Here is a 21500-nt window from a genome sequence, read left to right on the forward strand (position 1 = left end):
GGCAGCATGTCACTTAACTACAGCCTGTGTCAATTTCCTACGTATTTCCCTTTCTTCAAAATCTCGGCCTTGTATGCCTTTTCCAGATCCGGATTAGACCTCTTATCTTTATTAAGCATAGTAATTATTTGCCTTTGCTACATGGGCCTTAGTACAGTTTGTTTTCACTGACGCGATGTAAACCATCACATTTAATCTTACTTTAGGAGAAGGAACATGGGTTGATCACCTTTTGCACTATCGAATGCTAGATTTTATTACTGGGCTGCATGCTTCACAAATATCTATTTCCATCTTCATAACCTCTTTGGGATGACTATTAAACCCATTTTGCAAGTAAGAAAAATCGACGTTTGTGGTAATTAAGAGGATTCTTGAAGGCAGTCTTCAGAATATTATCTTATTGATAATCTTTAGTCTAAGGCAAGGACACGGGAAAGTTACTTTCCAGGGTTAATAGAACAGTTGAACGGCACCATCGACTCAATAGACACGACTTTTGAGCAAACTCGGGGACATAGTGAAGGCCCGGGAGGCCTGGCATGCTGCAGTCCAGACAACTGAGCAATTGAACAACAATTTAATAGTTACTAATTGGCTGTCTAATGTGTATGCTGTGTTCAGTCATGTGTGACTCTTTGCAACCCCAAGAACTGTAGCCTGCTAGGCTCCTCTGTCCATGGGATTTTCCAGACAATACTGGAGTGGGTTGCCATCTCTTCTTCCAGGGGATCTTCCTGACCCAGGGATCGAACCCATGCCTACCTGTGTCTCCTGCATTGCAGGTGGATTCTTTACCGCTGAGCCACTGGGAAGACATCTCAAAATTAACACAGCCTGGGAGCCATCCATGACTTTTTTTTCCTTGCACTCAATCTGGCAGCAAATTCTGTTGACTCTATTTAAACAGCTGCCCCAAATGCTGTTCTCCTAGTCAAAACCATTATCACTGTCCTTGTTTTAGAAACAGTAGGTCACACTAAAAGGTCACACTATGGGTTCCACACTATAGTGGTGGAACTGGGATTTGAATTAGTAAATTTGGTTTGAGTCCATGCCTTCATCCACTAGAATGTAAACTCCAGAAGGGCGGGGACTTTTCTCTGTTTAGTTCACTACTATATCCCCCAGTGCCTCTGCTGCTGCCAGGCACATTGTATACCACTAATAAATACTCGTTGAGTGAACAAATGAATCCACTACCAAAATTAAAAGTGCAACATTTGCAGCAGAAGCAGCAGAGAGGCTTCAGCAATTCGAGAGATATTTGGATCCTGACTCATCAGTCAAATGGTGGTATACCTTTGTATCCAATTGACATAACTTGCCCACTGGCATTCTTTATACAGTTTAAGGGAACTGATTTTTAAGGTCACATATACAGATTGAAAAACTAGACCATAACAATGCAGAGGAAGGTATTAATTATGGAAAACCAAACTTATACTCTTCTCTTTTGGGGTAAGAAGAAATCTTTCAAGAATAAGTAGAAGGATGGCAAGAGATTTCAAACCAGAAGCTTCAGATATACCAGGAAATCTTTTTCCCAGAAAAACATGTTTTAACTAAGGCTTATCCTTCAAGGACATTAAGTGACTGACACTGGGAACTCTTTGGATAATTAAAAAGATGCCTCACTTTGGCAGCACATATACTAAAATTGGGATGATAAAGAAGATTAGCATGGCCCTTGTGCAAGGATGACACACAAATCTGTGAAGCGTTCCATATTTAAAAGAAGAAAAAACCCCCAAACACCCCATGAGAATAGATGGAAAGGTAGAAATCACTGGATTTCAGACTGGATAACTTCTCTCTCTTCTCCTGGCTCTATCTTCCTATCTATCTATCTACCTCCCTCCCTGCTTCCCTATCTATTATCTACCTTTTGTTCCAGCTGCTATAACAAAATGCTGCAGAATGGTTAAGTTGTAAACAACAGAAAATTTTTTCTTACAGTTGTGGAGGCTGGGAAGTCCAGGATCAAGGTTCCAGCATGTTTGGGTGAGAGCCCTCTTCCAGGCTGAAAAATTCTTGTATCTTCACATGGTGACTTCTGTGGAATTTCTTTTATAAGAGCACTAATCCCATTACGACAGCTGATACCTCCACCCTCATGACCTTATTACTTGCCGAAGTCTTCACCTAGCAATACTATCACCTTTGCTGTTTAGGTGATGGTGGTGGTGGTGGGGAACACAAGCATTCAGACCATAGTACTGCCCACACACATAGATTTTTCTACATTTTCATATGTATTTATGTATCTATATATAGCATCCAACAGGATGACACCAAGTTAGAAGGAAAACTTAGTCACTAGTTCAGGAAAAGCTTGGACCGGCTTCCAAAAAAGTGTTTTGACCTACTCAACGAAGGTTGGGCAGAGAGTAATGAGATATACCACAGATGCACTTGTGACTATCAGTTAGACCAGAAGGGCTCTTGGAGTACATCTGTCTAGGGCTGAAAGATTCAAATGGCCCTTCTTCTAAAATGCTGCCCTAGTGGTAGCAAGGCCCAGAAGACTTTTGATCAAGGCTCTTGATCCTGAAGCCAATGCACTCCTGTTTGTCTTCCTTTTCAAAGGGGTCAAAAGATTAAGAGGGGTTATTCTTGGACACAGCACAGCAAACTATTTAAATTCACATTTACTGTTGCTAGAAATGTTTATTCCTTGGTATATTCCTCCATCTCACCTCTCCCACCCCTCACTGCTCATCCTGTCCAAAAATGCCAATACCCCTACTCAGTTTTTTGTTTTTATAGAACCCTCCTTGGTCCTCCCTTAGGCATGGAGACTGTCGTTTGACCAAAGATTGGCAAAAACCACAAGCCCTGGGCCAATTCTGGCTTGTGACCTGTTTTTGTAAATAAAGTTTTATTGGACCACAGCCAAAATCACTTGTATATGTATTGCCTGTGGCTGCTTTCTTACTATAGTAGAGCTGAGTTAGGTGCAACAGAAATCCTATGACTTATAATATAAAGACTAAAATACTGACTCTCTGGCTCTTTACAGAGTTTACAAACCCCTACCACATACAATCAAGATGTTCCTTCAAACATGCAATTCTCTTCCTAAGAAACATTCTTCCCCTGAGATACCTGAAAAGTACAATTCTTAGTACCCTATGCTCCCTTGAGAAATTATTTTTAAGTTTTAATAGGTTTGCAAGATATAGTAGTCCTTTTAACTACAAAGAATTTTTTAAAAAACCCTTTCCTTTGGAAGCAAATTCTGTGAAATGGTATGAGTGATATGGTGGGCAATAAAGAAAGATTTGAAAGAGGGCAGACACTTCTTTGGAGAATCCTAGCCATGGAGGGAAGGAGAAGCTGGGGCAGTGGCTGCAGAGAAGTGGCATAATTCCTATTATGTTGGCATAATAATTCCTATTATGCCAGCTTGCTGTGGTGATCACAATGTGTGAAGCACTGAACACCCAGCAGACACTCAGAAAAAGAGGTGTCACAACACTGCCTCCCCGACCACCAACAAAGTCAGAAGAGCACTTCTAAAGGTCTAATGAGTAATAAACCCACATATAGAAATAGGTTCAGCCTTAGCAGTTACCATAATGAGATGCTGTTTTCACTAATTAGATTAGATCTGACAGTATTCATACAAGCCAGTGTTCAAAGGTCCCTGCAACCAGTCCTCTCACACTGACAGTAGGCAGTGTTCCAGGGCTCACTAAAGCCCTTGCTGCCATTTCAGCATCACCTCAAATGGGCCCACATCAAGGGATTCTCCCCCTCCTACCATTAGCCCCAACCCCCACCCATCTCTGGGAGAAAAATTTAACCACCCCCCCCCACACACAAAAAAAATCACATTGAAAAAAAGTTTATTTAAAAAAGTTCTAGCAGCAAGAACAGTAACAAAACAAAAAGAGAGACGGACAAACAAAATAAGAAGGAGGCTGTGTCCTACAGGACTTGTCTCCACTCTTTAATCGAGTTCTTTATACCGAGCAAACATGACTCTTCGCACAGCATCTCGGTAAGTCTCATTGGACTGTCTCTTGCTGGTTCTTCCTGGAGCTCCCACATTGGGACCCCTCATCCGACTTTCAGTCTGTAGAACAAAGACAAACATTGAAGTGGGCTCTGTAAATTAATTAGCTTCAGAGCTGGTTTTAACATTTCTGGACTAGTAAGGAGAAGAAGATACAGGAGAATTTTTACAGAATGCTTAATTAATAAACACTCAAGATGAATAAGAAGGATGGTGACACCATGACTTCAGGATTCAACACCAGAAATATGAGAAGCCAACCTCTTATACTTGGCATTTTCAGATGGGGACTAAGACAACACAAAATGGGCACTGTTCCTTTGTATCACCTTTTCTATCTTCTTTTCCTGAAACATGAGGGGTGAGGCCCTTCATGAGAACCAGGACTAACATCATGCTCCTCAAATTTTAGCCATCAAAAACCTCTGATGACAATTCCTCTCTGAGATGCCTTTATACCTTTTATTGCTGGTTCCCTGGTTCTTTTCACCAAATTATTCTTCACTCTCAAAACGGCCTGATTCCCACGCTGCCCCATGTCTTACTCTTTGTAACAGTAAAATGAGCCCCATTCCAACTTTTCTCTCTGCTTCCCATTGCCAATCAAACTGCAAAGAGCCTAGCATGCCTAGCTATAACCTAGGAATAAAGACTGAGAGGCTTCTCAGCTCTCAAGTTCTTTGAGAAAGCCCATCTAATAGGCTGGGACATAGCTGTGGGCCACAGAATGAGAGGAAGCTAAGTATACGCCAGGTTCATGACACCCCTAACAAGATGGAAACCATTTCACCTCCTCCGCCGAACCCAATCCTGGATGGCCATATCCGAGGCCTGCCCCCTTCCTCCAGCCAGTGGCCTGTTGGACATAGCCTCCTGTGCTGCTACTGTTGATGCCTTCTTTACCAACAGGCTTACGATCGCTGCAAAAGAAGCATATATACTAAGACACCCGTGATATGCTTATGAGCCCAATAAAAACCTCTGTCCTCTTGATTCAGACATGCCTCCTCTTAAGATTATTAAACAGTTAAAAAAAAAAAAAAGAGTATTAAACAGTATCTTTCAGTGCCTGCTCTCTACGAAACCAGCTTTGTCCTGGGGATACAGAGACTAAGACCTGACCCTGTTCATGGGGAAGGATGTGAGAAGGATAATATGTCAACAGATGCTTATAGCACATTGAAAAGCCACTCAGCCACGAATGTGGCAGCAGTACATATCTATTATGGAAATAAAAAATCACAAACCTGAAGGGGTATCATCACAAATGAGGAATTCTAACAAAAGGGTATACCTGAACTGGTTCTCAATGAATGATGAGCTTGTGAGCTAGAAAAAGCATGGGAGGAAAGGAGGACACAAGCACAGAGAAGTGAAAGAATGCAACTTGTCCACAAGAGAAGCGGTAGGAGCTGACCAAAGCCTGCTTGAGCCAGACTATGAACAGCCATGAACATCATGCTAAATCATGACATTTCCCCCAGAGGCACATTCTGTCCTGGCTACTAGTTCTTTCATTTACCAATGAAGAGACTTGCCCAAATTTCACTAGATCAACACCTTACTTAAAATCGTTTCATAACCTCCTATTGCCCTAAGACAAAATCTTAGTAAGGTGTTCAAAGAGCATGAACTTCATGAATGGGACTGAGCCAGCCTCATCTCCTTGTCACTCAACCACATTTTCCCAGTATTCAGCCCATCAGGCTATGTACAACTTCTCAAATGCATCACAACCTCTCTCTCTTTTTCATCCATGAAACATGCAGTTCCCTGCAACTAAAATGCCCTCCTCTTCCTCACCGGATTTCTGTGTCTGCCCTACGAGACAAAATATTACCGAAGCCTTCCTTAGTCTGTGTTCAGACAGCCAAAAATAATATTTATCTTTACCCCTGAATATTCCTTGCACTTGGTGCAGTATCTGTACACAGTGGGCTATCAGAAAATTTTATAACTCTGGACTCAAAACTTGGGAGCTCTGTGACCATAAACAAGCACAGGAAGCTACAGATTATATATTACCAACCAACCACTTATCCAACACTTATGTGGCAACCCATTCCAGTATTCTTGTCCGGATAATTCCATAGACAGAGGAACCTGGCCGGCTACAGTCCATGGGGTTGCAAAGAGTCAGACATGACTGAGCGACTAACACACATACACATGAGAATGAAGGTTCCCTGGAGAAAAAGTCCAAGAGTGTGACATTCTAATCAGGTTAATAAAGAGATACAGCATTACTGATGAGAAGAGAAAGGGTTCCCAACCACAGCCACTCCAGCCCTGGTTTTGAGCAGCTAAGCAGCCAATGATTCTTTCATGCAAACATATATACTGCCTGTGTTAAGACAGGTGGTCAAAAGGCTGGGGTGAACCTCATGCTCAAAGAGTTCAGACAGAACCTGCTCCCGATAACCTCACTCTCTGAGATCAGAAAAAGGCAGCAAGTTGGAGAAAGGTGTAGGCTGAGCGAAGAGTTTCTAATTTACCTGTCAGTTTCCCTGGAGTATTTAATGCGTTTCCTTTCTGGAGAATCCAAAGACTGGAGCTTTTCCCTGCGATCATTTCCTCTTTCTTTAAACCTTCCCTGTTGGTAAGGAGAACAGATCTGAGATTTCCATACGAGGGGATGGGGGAATGGGAAAGTTTCACTTTATTCTGGGTATTTCCTATAACGAGAAGGGAATTCAACTGGTAACTCCTGGAATCTCTCACTTTAAACATTCGTGAGAAAGTAGTGGCTTCTCTTAACTGGTAAATTTGGGAAGAACAGGTTATCTTCCCCTCTTCTGAGGAAAAGATAGCCTCCACAGATGGATTCCTAACAATCACATAAGCCTCGTCATAGGCCGGTAAAGCCTGTAGCTGCCTAAGTGAATCCGCCTAATTGTGTGGTCTAAATAGCAAGTCAGCTCTCAGACTAAGGTACTTCCTCCAACTTGGCTTTTAACCGTAAAAGATGCTATTTCAGCAGCCCGAGCCAACATTTTTTCTTTGATTTTAAAAGCTGGGCAAGAAAGAGGAGTGTTATTTGACCTACCCAGAGACCCTAACATTACTTTTGAAGGAACCAATTTTATTAAAGTACAATTTATAAATTAAAAAATGCAACCACTTTAATGTAGTTTGATGAGTTTTGAGAAATGTACACACCATCTTTTGGGGCTTCTTCATTCTTTATCTTCAGCACAGCCTGCATATGTTACATCAGAAAACTAAAAGAGCTGGGGTCAAGGGACTAACATGCCACCAAATCTTACCTCCCGTTCTCTCCTCTCCAGATAGGCTAACTCCTGCTCAGACTGTTTTATCTTCCGGTGGATTTCCAGGTTTTGCTGAGAAGAGAAGGAGTTCTTTGAGTGTAGGTCTATAAAAAGAGTGGTCCGAGCAATGAGTCTAGGCCTTTTCTGATAGCTGTGTTAGGACTGTGGCTTCTTTCACTGGCCAACTCTCCTAAGTGATCACTGTACTACAGAATCAGCCACCCCTAAATCTTGCGTTAACTTCACCAATGGGAACCCATGTTCTGACACACAGATTAGTTCCATGTTGTGGCACAAGGCAGAATTTTATCCTACTTCTCCCCGAAATGTAGAAGACACACACCTGGTTTCTATCTCTTTATCCAAGGTAAATATGGGAGAGGGGACTCTGAAGACACCACTGACGAAAACCAAATACCCACACGCTCTGCCTACCGCCACCATCACCAGCCATCCTGACTCTAGTCACTCCTTCCACACCCAGAGAGAGACATGCAAAGGAACTCCAAGGACACAAAACAACAGATTGCTCTGAGAGTCCCGTATTCCTCATGTGTGGCTTCACTACACAATGCCCTCTGGAATATATAAAGAACTTAAGGTATCTACATGAAGATATGGCAGAATGTGACTCACCTTTCGAGAAAACTGCACCCTGTCAGAGCTAGATGGAACCAGGTAAAGCCACCAAGTATCAGAGAAGTAAAGGGCCTTATCTGAAGACCAACTGTGAGGGTAATAGTAGAGCTAAGATGAGAAACCCAGCAAGTGAGTGTCCTTTTCCATGACCCCTGCTCCTCCTGACTTCAGCACAGCCTCCATTCTTGGTGCCTCAACCCCAGACATATTGCTTGCCTTGTGTCTATACACTGAAGTTTTCTGAAGCTGGGCACAATCTTAATGCAGTGCGACTCATGAGCAAAAACGTGGAAAAACAACTCATTTTTGAATTAGACTGATTTAATTAGAGGAGCTGGGGAAGAGACAGGGTGAGAAGGACAGTATAAGCTTCTTTATTTACTGTAATGCTCAACGATGACAGTCAAAGTTCAGAAGGCCAGGGCCCAGTCCCTAATACCTTGTGCAGATCTGAAAGCTGCTGGTGTTTGATTAAAACTTCTTTATTGGGAAACTGCCTTCTGCAGAGCAGGCAAGCCAGTTTATTCCAGTCAGTGAGTTTGTCTTCTTCGTTCTCCTTCTTGGTCAGCTCCTCCCGCTGTGGGGGCTGTGCTGTGCGGGGCTGTGGAGGAGGGGTCTGCTCCTCCTCCTCTTCCTCCTCATAGTCACTGTCTCCTCCATATTCACCCAGGAGGCCAATCAGAGGGTTTACCACCTTAGGCTGGAAGGAGAAGGCCAGGGATTAACACAACCTCAACCTGTATTTTGGAGAAGGCAATGGCACCCCACTCCAGTACTCTTGCCTGGAAAACCCCATGGACGGAGGAGCCTCGTAGGCTGCAGTCCATGGGGTTGCTAAGAGTCTGACATGACTGAGCGACTTCACTTTCACTTTTCACTTTCATGCATTGGAGAAGGAACTGGCAACCCACTCCAGTGTTTTTGCCTGGAGAATCCTAGGGACAAGGGAGCCTGGTGGGCTGCCGTCTATGGGGTCGCACAGAATCGGACACGACTGAAGTGACTTAGCAGTAGCAGCAACCTGTATTTGGGGCCTGTTTTCTAGATATTCTGCTATGGGCATCTCATTTCTTCTCTTTTGGTTTGGATAATGAACTGGGTTCAAAACAGGCCCACTGACCACACTGTTCATCTTCCAGATGGAAGCAACATGGCTTGAGCTTGATTTTCCTCCTTGTCCACTGACATAAGCCAGAAAGGTTCCCTTAGAAGTGACACTAGCGACAGAAGAGTGATGAGAAGGAAGAGAAATGGAAACTCACATAGCCCTCAAAGAAAGAGTTTAAAAGTTACAAGTTACTTCTAAAGAGGCAGAGTCATTGTAACCCATGGAGAAAAGACAACTTTCATCCAGGCCACAGAAACCCCTATAGCAAGAGAGATTTAGGAGATGGACTAAAACTAACTAAAGGATAAACACCCAGGTAAATAGATCCAGCTCCTGAATAAGGTAAAGACAAAGGCACGGTTAGGACAGATACTACAGTGAACTGAATCAACAATGTAGAGCAGCAAAAAGTATTTATCATGAGTTTATAGAAAATGTTAAATAATGACACATGATCATTGGCCTAGCATCAAAATAACTTTTGATTACCTTAAGACTATTACTTTTAAGGCATCTAAAAAATGGGTACCAGTGTTAGCTTTGTTTACTCTGGCAGGCAAACAATAAAAATGACATATGCATGCACCTGACATTTAAGATGTTTTCATGCAGCATCAAACAAACATTAAACAAGCATCAAAAAATAAACATTAGGGCCAGGAAAACATGTTTCCTTGGTCATTTAGAAGAGAAGAATTAACAAAATCAAGATTCTAACTTAAAAATGACTGGCATTCTCTGGTCTGGTAGGAACAGCACAAGTTAGAGAGAAAAAGGACAGATAACAGCCTCTGAGTCTCAAGGAACACTCCTACTAACAGACAGGAAAATGTACCTCATGTTTACACTCAAGAGGAGTCCTTGTCTGTGAGACACAGAGAACTACAGGACCAATACCGAAGTGAGTCATCAACCTTTGAACTTTCTTTCCCATTCGCAATCAGCCCCACCCTAGCCCAGCACATCAGCTTAGCCTTACCGGTGGAGGACTCTCTTCCTTCTTCACAGTGGGAGGCAGAGGCTTCTTAAACACATCTTCTGCGGGAGCTGTCCCCTCACTGGCATTTTCCTGAAACTGATCAAAATCCCAGGTAATTTTTATATGATACCCATAAAAGCTGGGTTTAGAGTTCACCTGTTGAAATGAGTCTGATTTTCCAAACCTCTTAATTTGTAAAATATCTGTGATATTACTATAGTGATTCCAAAATAAAAAAAGGTTTAAACACATCCCATTTAGTATATATTGAGTGATTACTCTATGTCAGGTACCAGATGGTGCATTTATATACATTATCTCCTTCAGCCTTTACTACAATTCTATCTTGAAATATATATACATTTAGTGTGTACTGTATATATTTTTCAAGATAGAATTGTAGTAAAGGCTGAAGGAGATAACATATAGTGTGTACTGTGGAGTACACACTAGTGGAGTACTGTGGAGTACAACAGTTAGTGTGTACTGTGGAGAAGGCAATGGCAACCCACTCCAGTACTCTTGCCTGGAAAATCTCATGGGCAGAGGAGCCTGGTGGGCTGCAGTCCATAGGGTCGCTGGGAGTCGGGCACGACTGAACGACTTCACTTTCACGCATTGGAGAAGGAAATGGCAACCCACTCCAGTGTTTTTGCCTGGAGAATCCCAGGGATGGCAGAGCCTGGTGGGCTGCTGTCTATGGGGTTGCACAGAGTCGGACACGACTGAAGCAACTTAGCAGCAGTGTGTACTGTGGCGAAAAGGAAGCAGGATTCACAACTCCTCTTACCCTCGTGACTCCTCGGTCTTTTTTCTCCTTGCTGTCTCTTTTAGACGTTTCCTTTTTGCTACTTGACTTTCCTTGACTGCTGGGTTTCTTCTCCTTGATATCTTCTTCCTCAGGGGACCCAGGATCCTGGGGTACATAGACTTCTTGCTGCAAAACAGTTAAGTCTATAGAACATTTCACTTTACCAGAAATCCCAGGTCTAAGGAGCACAGTTCTCTTCTGAGGGAAAGAAACAGCTTTCTCCCTCTTGCCTAAGAGGAGAACATATCAAACAACCTAAAAACCCACTCCAGGGGTCAAGACGTAGCCAGACCATTCACTGTCCATTTTTCCCAAGAGCAGCACTGTTCTCACCTGTACTGTCACAAGGCATTGATTTTTCTTTTTTCTTTTTATTTTTTTTGATTTTTCTATACACACAACAGTTAACATGAAGATTACCATCTTTAAAATCCACCTACATAATTATAACTCAATATAAAACCTGGACATTTCAAAAAAACAAAACATACACACCAAAATAAGGACTTCCCTTATGGTCCAGTAGTTAAGAATCTGCCTGCCAATGCAGGGGACAAAGGTTCAATTCTTGGCTTTGGAAGATCCCACATGCTGTGGAGCAACTAAATTCATGTGCCACAACTACTAAGCCCATGATCTACAGCCTGTGAGCTGCGACTGCTGAAGCCCCATGCCTAGAGCCTGTGCTTGGCAACAAGAGAAGCCACTGCAATGAGAAGCCCACTCGCTGCAACGAAGTGTAGTCCCCACTCACCACAACTAGAGAAAAGCCCAGGCAGCATTGAGGACCCAGCACATCCAAAAATAAATAAATAAATCTTTAAACAAATAAATAAATATAAAAGAATGATTTACAAAATAACAAAGCCCCAAACTCACCTGTGTATTGGGGTCATAATAAGTTCCTGCCAAGGGATCATAATAGTAGCCAGTAGCAGAATCATATATGTAGCAGTCAGATGAAGCTAGAGGGAATAAAAGCAGAGCCAGTGTTGGCCCCTGTCCAAAGAAGCCCTTGCTGGGGACTCGTCAAGAAATCTAAAAGGAGGCTGGCCAACCCAAAGCCTGTAGATGGAGCTCTCTGAGTGAGCACCCCTTGTCTCTTTCCAACTTTGTGATCATCAAGATTTCAATTAATGGGCAATCAAACCAGAAAGAACAATAGAGATAAGACAAAGGTTACTCACACTGTTGTCCTTGTCGATTTACATCGGAAGACCAGTCTGAATTTCTGCCACCTCCCCGCCTATCTCGGAAATATTTTTTACCCTATCACAGAAAAACAAGTTAAAATTATGGAACTTCGGATAGCCATTTACCTTAACAATCACCCATTAGAGAGAAGTGAAGATCACTTTTTCAGTCACTTGAGAATCTTAACAAAGCACTCCCCAACTGCTGAAGCCTACCTGATAGTAGTGCATGTGGTCAGAATGGTCCCCAGAATCATTTCTGCAACAAACAACACAACATGTCTTGAGCCTGCTACCAAAAGCTACTTGAGGGGCGCCCAACCCTAACAGATCTGCTGAGAAACTCTATTCCCCCCGTGGCACGGAAAGGAATCAACCCAGATAGCAGCAGGTCTGGTGATGCAGAGACTCCTGAAGGGAGAAGCAGTGGAACTCCTGAATAACTATCTGCTGGAGGAAAACAGCAATTGAGTTGAGGGTACCAGAACAGAGCTGCCCCCTCCCTGTAAGCCTGCCTCTCTGATGCTGCCACTTTCCAGTTACCACTTCTGGGTCAAGATGAATGAAGGAGTAAAGAAGAATAAGATTTCCCAGCACTATGGGGGTATGAACAAAGTCAAGACAGCATTTTCTTAGGATTCCAGGGAGCAAGGATATATTGCAATTTTTTTTGCACATCCAAGGCTGTACCATCACCTGGGGCCCAAGGGGAAAAAAAAAATAAGTACTCAGTACTACTATTTAAAAGGAAAAAAAAAAAAAAAAAAAATCTAGAGAAAGAACAAGGCAAGCTATAGAAAAATAAAATATACATGTGAATCTGAAGCAACTCACACTGGGAAAGCATGCTTTACCATCTGTATCTCCAGTCAGAGGTAAGAGCTGCCTCCCAAACATCTGAGTGGGGTAACACAAAGGAGTCCCATCCCTCTGCTTTACCTTCGTTTTCCAGTGGCCAGGTTTACAGCTACCATTTTCCCAGCAATGCTAAATGGTGGATCAAGGTTCTGCAAGATCTTCACTACTCGAAGAGCTTCCTGGGGAAACAAAGACTCATCTGAACCCAAAGAGAGAAAAGGACATGTCCTATGAAAGAAAACTAAACATGGATTTTCCTTCTCAAAACAAAACAAAACAAAACAACTTATTAAACATTATGTTCTGGTCATAATTATAATACTAAGAGCACACTGGCAAAAATAAGCAACCCTTAATGAAGCGTTGATCAGAATAGTGGTCAGTGTAGCCATCAGTTCTTAGTATCAATTTCAAAAGTTCAAATCCTCTTCTTTTAGTCTGCAACTGTCACTGCATCAGATCCAGTTTATGAAGTCTCTTGTGATTTTTTGAGTGCAAAACATAATTTTCATTGCTACCCTCACATTACTTACATGGAAGAGGACCCCACAACTAGAAATTCAAGGCACAAGAATCTATTAAAGCAACACTTTGAGGAAAAAGGGCAAATGTTCTGTTACCATCAAACATAAAACTGTGATTGGTCAAAATGATTTAAGAAATTAGAAAATTCAACAAAATCTTGAAAAGGTTCAGTACTCAGATTTTCCAAGTGACTAAGTTGTCACTTTATTTTAACTGGAAACTGAAATGCCACCAGACAAGAAATGGACCTGGAAAGTTCCAACTTTCTAGGGCAGTCACTTCACCTGAATGAGCCAAAGGAAACAATAATAGGGGTTATGGTACTAAGTGGCACATGACAATTTTAAGGATCAAGTCCTTCAAACCTTCTTGAGGTTTCCATAGTCAGTTGTTCCTAGGCCATCCTGGGGTGAAAGGGTAGGGTGAGGGGCCTGGGGGATGGGGGTGATGGACAACTGCAACTCACTGCGTGGGAGTCCAGGTCAATAAAGCCATAGGTGTGGCCCATGTGCCCTGTTCTGTTCTTGATGATACGGATGTTGGCAGTAGTAAGGCGGACATAGGGCTCCAGCACTTCCACTATCACCTCAGGTGGAGTGGAACGATAGATGCGTTTTAGCATGATCGCTGAACAAACCAAGCACAAATGGGAGAGGAGAAAGGAAAGAGAGAAAGGTTTACAATTTTGAAGTCTTCAGAGTGTTTTTTTTTTTTTTTATACTGCAGATGTTACCCTGCTTTATCAAGGGTGATTCTATAACAGAATGCTTGTCAAATACTTCACACTTTTCTTCACAATACTTAGAAATCTAAAGTTATGCCTTGCTGCATTTGAATAGCAACTTGCTAGTTGGAGGATATAGATTTTGTCAGCGAGGCCTGCAAAAAACAATAGCGTCTATAATCAGGTTGAGCTGTTTTACTAGGGTGTAGGAAGTCACAGTATAGGTCATCTATGCCCCAAGCATGGTGGTCACAGACTGGTATATGTCCTGACAAACCACTTACTTTTGCTTTCCCCATCCTGGCGTGTCTCCCCAGACCATGGCTCCTTCTCTCGGTCTCTTCGGAAGGTGAGCCCTTCCCTTCGAGGAGGCAGATACCTTTCTGATTCTCTCTTTTGATGTCCCAAGCGTGGTTCTTGTCCTTCTTCCCTCTTCTTGGGTTCAGATTCCTTATCAGCTGACCTTGAGGGTTGGCTGGCTTGTTTTTCTGATAGTGCTGGTATGGATGTTTTCTGAGGCTGAGGGTAGGTTACTAATTCTTGCTTGGCTTCTGTCATTAGATGAACAGAAACAGAAAGAGAATCTCCAACAGGTTTTAATCCCCCAAACACTACTCTTATGGTTCCTCCTTACTTGCCAACAAATACTAACACTAGAATGTTTTTATTTTTGTTTTTTTTTTGGCCACAGTGAGCAACATGTGGGATCTTATTTCCCTGACCAGGGATTGAACCTGTGCCCCTGGCAGTGGAAGCTCAGAGTCTTAACCACTATACTGCCAGGGAACTGGCTTATATCCTGCAAGCTGTATGGCTTGCAGGATCTTAGTTCCCTACCCAGGGACTGAACCTGGACCATGACAGTAAAAGTGCCAAGTCTTAGCCACTGGTCCACCAGAGAATTCCCTGGAATATTTTTAAAAGTAAAAAGAAAAAAACAAACCTACCAAAAAGTCCTCTGACAAACTTTAAGCAGAAAGGCTAACAAGACAGTAAATAGACAGTTTACAGAAGAAACTAAGTATTAAAAAAATTTAATCTTATGAGTTTTTTATCACTTCCCCAACATTTACATCTTTCATGAGACCCTGGACTTTACTATTATAACCACTGATAAGAACAGATTTGAGGACAAAATTATTAAACATATGGTCTTTCTAGGAGTTTGCTAGAAACATTTACGTCAAATGTGTTATGCCTAGGAGTCTTTCTTTTTCCAGTGTTATGGTACTAAAATAGCTGCTCAAATTCTGTAAGACTAGATACCCTAGTCTCCTGCAAAAGTAAGAAGAGACCTACCTGTACAAGGCTCATTTACATGCCAATAACTATAACAGGTAAATGTCCTTCAAAATATAAATGATTCATTTCCAATCTCTTTCTATATCAGGATAATGTATCCAGTTAATTGGGGGCATTTTTTTTTTTTAAACAGTTAATTCATTCTTAAGGGAAGTCATGTGGCTCAAAGAGACATTCTGTGGGAGCAGTGTAGAGATTACTTAACAGTGGTGACAGGCGACTAGTGAATGCCTGCCATGTACGTTTCTAGCTTAAAGCTGTTTCAACCATCTTAGTGGTATGGTGCTCAAGGGTTTCTATAACCCATTTATTCATTTGTTAGAACAGACTGAAAAAATGACTTTCTGGAGGGAAAACACAATTTTGCATAACTGGAGTGATACAGCAAGCTAAAAATTTCCCAACTGTCTATGGGAAAGTTATTTACTCACCTTCCCATGTGCCGGTTTGGTCTCTAGAGCATATACAGCCTCCCCGCAAAGATTTTCAGAACACCTGCTTCATAGCCCTCACTTGAGAGCAGAATCTCCACTACAGGTCAAAAGCGAGCTAAAAAATTCCTTGGAGGCACACTAAAGTCTAACCTTGGAACAAACAGATCTTTTAGAAGACTACCAGGATCCCAGCACTGAACTGTATTTTACTGTCAGGTACTAGCTTTCCTTACAGGATAATATCAGAAAGAGGCACATAACAGTCATCGTTATAGGACTACTGTTATAGATGCCTTTGACAGACTCTTAAGGCTGTTTACCTAGAGGTTCTCAGGAGAAATTAACTTTAAAATCAAGTCACTGAGAAGCTGGTAGGTTTATCACTATAAAAATAACACATACCCTCAATCCTGATTTTGTCTTGTTTATACTTTTACTGTTACTTTAAGGATGTATTTGTGTTACGATCCTCAAATGTTTATAATGTAAGTGAGAAAGCAGTAACCATAGCAAATTGTCCCCAATAACTTCAAAGAAGTGGGAGTGGAGGGGTCACATGGATGAATGCCATGTAGACTCTTCCTCAACCTAGTATCCTTAAACTATAACAATAGTCTAAGTAACAACACTGCTGACCTCTGGTCAGCTGCCCAAGCTAAGTAGCCCATAATCCATCTCCTGCCCTTGGCAGAACTCTGAGACCCAAAACTATTTACTAACAGGTCACACAAAGTTAGTTATCACATTGCACTTTTAAGAGTTTTACAGATGAACTTGTATTTAGGGATGATCAGCCTTTAAAGCCAAGGAAAGCAGGAAATTTGTCATGTTCAGTGTACAAAATAATAACTACCACCTTCGCCTCTATCACCACTCACCTTCCCTTGGGCACTTGCAGAATGAACATGAAGATCGGTGTCCACCAGTGCTGGCTTTACACTACATGGGGAAAGTAAATAATTCAATTTGACAAAAAAAATATATATATATATTTTAACCTTATATATATATCTAACACAGTGACAACTGCCAAAAATGAAAGAAATAAGCCATATCCCAGATTCCTGTAAAACCTAACCATTCTGATATCCTCTACTCATCAGAGCTGGCACAGAATCTGGTGAGCTGTTATCTGAGAGCTGCCTCTAACAGAGTATCTAGCTGGATCTTTGAGCAGCCCAAATGCCTTTGCTCTGGACAAAGATTTCTCCCGGAAGTAAACTTAACTAAGGAAACTGGACTATTAAGTGGTTTATAGGAGATTCTGTCCTAAAGCTGTGACTACTCAGCCTGCACCCAAAAATCTGATCCTGAACTGGTTATGATGGCCCGATTCAGGCTTGGCTGGAACTGAGAAGAATTCAGTGATCAATTCCTTTCTCCAACATTGATTTTAAAAAGGGCATGGAAGGAAGAGGAAGATCCATAGGTAGCACCTCTGCTAGCTGTTCTGAGGACGTTAAAAGTGTTACAGAGCATTTACACTGAATTATCTACTATACGTAACCTAGAGATGATTTCAAGTATATGAGGGAATGTGCCTAGGTTATATGCAAATACAAAATCATTTTATAAAAGGGACTCGAGCATCTGTGGATTTTGATACCAAAATATAGGGGAATCTACCCCCTATAGATACCATGGGAAGACTGCACAGTGAGCTTTAAGTGGGGGAGTTATGATCCTAACCTAGGTAGCTATAGTTAAGACACCATAAAATTGATCAGTTTTAAGTGTTCAATTCAAGGATTTCTAGTACATCTATAGTAAGATCATCACCAAAATTTAACTTCAGAACATTTTCTTCATCCCCCAAAGAAAAACCTAGTGCAGTCATCTTCCATTCTTACCTTCAGCCCCACAGAATTGATCTTTTGTGTCTGGCATAGTATTTTTAAGTTCATTCATGCTACAGCACTGATCAGTACTTCATTCCTTTTAATTGCCAAATAGTATTCCATTGTATGGTTATACTACATTTAGTTTATCCATTTGTCAGCTGATGGGCATTAAGGCTGTTTCCACTTCTTGGCTATTATGACTACTACTGCTATGAATTTTTTTTTAGAAGTCAGTGCATTTCACATCAGGCCAAAGATCCCATATGCAGGACTGGCAGTTCAACCCTTCCAGAGAAGCACAGAAATTACAAAATACCCCTGAAATAGCTAAAGGAGTGGCCTGATATTTTAGGGAACAATCTAACCAAGCCATTCTGCTCTTTCAAGCAACATCCTTGGTAACAGTTGTATAATTCTGACATCAGATACCAACATATTTTTTTTTTGCTGGTTAACAGAAAACAGAGTTCTAAAATTTCTCTTTAATGCTAGCTCCCTCCAGCTCTGATTATAAAATAAACAATACTTGTGCATTATAGCTAATAGTGGAAAGAGATGGGGGAAAATCACTCATAATTCCAAGATGTAGAGACAATCACTACATAAACGCAAAATATTCTCAAAATTCTAATGGCCTTTTTTGCAGAAATGGAAAAGATGATCTTCAAATTTATAGGAAAGTGTAAAGAGACACTGAGCCAAGACAATGAAAAAAGAACAAAACTGAAGGACTCACACTTTGCAACTGCCAAAATTTACTACAGAGCTGCAATAATCAAAACAAGTGGTACTGGCATGAGGACAGACAACAGAATAAAACTGAGAGTCTATATAACTAAATCTAGACATCTATGGGCAAATTATTTCCAACAAGAGCACCAGAACTATTCAATGGGGAAATAATAGTTAATTCAATAAATGGTTCACGGAAAACCGAATATCCGTATTCCAAAGAAGATGGACCCTTACCTCATATCCTGAACAAAAATTAACTCAAAATAGATCAAAGGTCCAAATATATTTAAAAGCCAAAACTATCAAATTCTTAGAAGAAAACCTAAGGATACATCTTCAAGACCTTGGCTTTAAGCAATACTTTCATGATACTAAAGGGCAAGCAACAGAAGAAAAAAAAATAGATGAAATGGATTTTATCAAAATTAAAACTCTGTATATCAAAGGATACTATCAAGAAAGTAACACACAATAACAACACAAAGAATGGTAGAAAATATTTGCAAATCCCCTATCTGACCCGGGTTCGATTCCTGGGTGGGGAAGATCCCCTGGAGAAGGAAATGGCAACCCACTCCAGTATTCTTGCCTGGAGAATCCCAAGGACAGAGGAGCCTGGTGGGCTATAGTCAATGGGGTCACAAGAGTCAGGCACAACTCAGTGACCTAAACCACCATATCTGATAAAGGATTAACATCCAGAATATATAAAGGACTCTTACAACCTTTTTTTGGCGGGGGCAGGGCCCACACTGCACAGTTTATGGCTCATAAGTTCCCTGACCAGGGGCTGAATTTGGGTCACCACAGTGAAAGTGCTGAGTCCTAACCACTGGACCACCAGGGAATTGCCAAGAAGAACTCTTACAACTTAAAGACAAACAACCTACTTAAAAATGAGCAGAAGACCTGAATACGCATTTTTCCAAAAAAGATACACAAGTGGCAACAAACACAAGAAAAGATGCTCAACATCACTAATCATTAGGGAACTGCAGATCAGCATCACAATCATGAAGATGAAGTACTATTTCACACCCACTCTGTTCAGTTCAGTCGCTCAGTCGTGTCCGACTCTTTGCGACCCCATGCATTGCAGCATGCCAGGCCTCCCTGTCCATCACCAACTCCCGGAGTTCACCCAAACTCATGTCCATCAAGTCGGTGATGCCATCCAGCCATCTCATCCTCTGTCATCCCCTTCTCCTCCTGCCCCCAATCCCTCCCAGCATCAGAATCTTTTCCAATGAGTCAAGTCTTTGCATCAGGTGGCCAAAGTATTGGAGTTTCAGTTTCAGCATCAGTCCTTGCAATGAACACCCAGGACTGATCTCCTTTAGGATGGACTGGTTGGATCTCCTTGCAGTCCAAGGGACTCTCAAGAGTATTCTCCAACACGACAGTTCAAAAGCATCAATTCTTGGGCGCTCAGCTTTCTTCACAGTCCAACTCTCACATCCATACATGATCACTGGAAAAACCATAGCCTTGACTAGATGGACCTTTGTTGGCAAAGTAATGTCCCTGCTTTTGAATATGCTATCTAGGTTGGTCATAACTTTCCTTCTACGGAGTAAGCGTCTTTTAATTTCATGGCTGCAATCACCATCTACAGTGATTTTGGAGCCCCAAAAAATAAAGTCTGACACTGTTTCCACTGTTTCCCCATCTATTTGCCATGAAGTGAGGGGACCAGATGCCATGATCTTCGTTTTCTGAATGTTGAGCTTTAAGCCAACTTTTTCACTCTCCTCTTTCACTTTCATCAAGAGCACTAGACCATTCAGGTATGACCTAAATAAAATCCCTTATGAATATACAGTGGAAGTGAGAAATAGATTTAAGGGACTAGATCTGACAGATCTAGTCTGAACTAGCCTGATGAACTATGGATGGAGGTTCGTGACATTGTACAGGAGACAGGGTTCAAGACCATCCCCATAGAAAAGAAATGCAAAAAAGCAAAATGGCTGTCTGAGGAGGCCTTACAAATAGCTGTGAAAAGAAGAGAAGCGAAAAGCGAAGGAGAAAAGGAAAGATATAAGCATCTGAATGCAGAGTTCCAAAGAATAGCAAGGAGAGATAAGAAAGCCTTCTTCAGCGATCAATGCAAAGAAATAGAGGAAGATCTCTTCAAGAAAATTAGAAATACCAAGGGAATATTTCATGCAAAGATGGGCTTGATAAAAGACAGAAATGGTATGGACCTAACAGAAGCAGAAGACATTAAGAAGAGATGGCAAGAATACACAGAAGAACTGTACAAAAAAGATCTTCACGACCCAGATAATCACGATGGTGTGATCACTGACCTAGAGCCAGACATCCTGGAATGTGAAGTCAAGTGGGCCTTAGAAAGCATCACTACGAACAAAGCTAGTGGAGGTGATGGAATTCCAGTTGAGCTATTTCAAATCCTGAAAGATGATGCTGTGAAAGTGCTGCACTCAATATGCCAGCAAATTTGGAAAACTCAGCAGTGCCCACAGGACTGGAAAAGGTCCGTTTTCATTCCAATCCCAAAGAAAGGCAATGCCAAAGAATGCTCAAACTACCGCACAATTGCACTCATCTCACACGCTAGTAAAGTAACGCTCAAAATTCTCCAAGCCAGGCTTCAGCAATACGTGAACCGTGAACTTCCAGATGTTCAAGCTGGTTTTAGGAAAGGCAGAGGAACCAGAGATCAAATTGCCAACATCCGGTGGATCATGGAAAAAGCAAGAGAGTTCCAGAAAAGCATCTATTTCTGCTTTATTGACTATGCCAAAGCCTTTGACTGTATGGATCACATCCACTAGTGGTTGTTAAATAGTTTGACGGCTACTACCAAAAAAAAAGCGGGGGTGGCGGGCTTTGGGGGGCAAGAAAATAACAAATGTTGGCAAGGATGTGGAAAAACTGGAACCCTTAGGACACTGTTGATGCGAATGTAAACTGTGCAGTTGCTTTTTGTGGGAAAAAGTTTAGTAGCTCCTGAAAGAGTTAGAACATGAAAGTACTATATGACCCAACAATTCTACTCTTGGGCATAAAACCAAAAGAACTGAAAACAGGTTTT

General features: G+C 41.7%; 1 protein-coding gene and 1 non-coding gene across 5 annotated transcripts in view; one reads left to right on the top strand and one right to left on the bottom strand.

Moving 5' to 3' along the window:
• The first annotated feature begins 1629 nt into the window (after window positions 1-1629).
• LOC138984824 (U6 spliceosomal RNA) lies at window positions 1630-1735 on the top strand. Its single transcript, XR_011462108.1, has one exon. It is a non-coding gene; the product is annotated as a U6 spliceosomal RNA (small nuclear RNA).
• Window positions 1736-3834: 2099 nt separating this feature from the next.
• Window positions 3835-21500, bottom strand: part of RBM6 (RNA binding motif protein 6) — an 89739-nt gene continuing 72073 nt past the window's right edge. For all 4 annotated transcript variants that reach the window (XM_070359901.1, XM_070359902.1, XM_070359903.1 and 1 more), the window contains 14 exons: window positions 16742-16802; window positions 14412-14678; window positions 13870-14030; window positions 12960-13057; window positions 12237-12279; window positions 12015-12096; window positions 11707-11792; window positions 10807-10953; window positions 10017-10112; window positions 8369-8629; window positions 7288-7362; window positions 6517-6614; window positions 4812-4941; window positions 3835-4081 (listed from right to left, as the gene is read on the bottom strand). In XM_070359901.1, coding sequence (XP_070216002.1) covers window positions 3956-4081; window positions 4812-4941; window positions 6517-6614; window positions 7288-7362; window positions 8369-8629; window positions 10017-10112; window positions 10807-10953; window positions 11707-11792; window positions 12015-12096; window positions 12237-12279; window positions 12960-13057; window positions 13870-14030; window positions 14412-14678; window positions 16742-16802 — 1731 coding nt within the window. In that variant the 3' untranslated portion in view covers window positions 3835-3955. The remainder of the gene's footprint in view (window positions 4082-4811; window positions 4942-6516; window positions 6615-7287; window positions 7363-8368; window positions 8630-10016; window positions 10113-10806; window positions 10954-11706; window positions 11793-12014; window positions 12097-12236; window positions 12280-12959; window positions 13058-13869; window positions 14031-14411; window positions 14679-16741; window positions 16803-21500) is intronic.

This window comes from Bos mutus, chromosome 22 (genome assembly GCF_027580195.1).
Source record: "Bos mutus isolate GX-2022 chromosome 22, NWIPB_WYAK_1.1, whole genome shotgun sequence".
Classification (NCBI taxonomy): Eukaryota; Metazoa; Chordata; class Mammalia; order Artiodactyla; family Bovidae; genus Bos; species Bos mutus.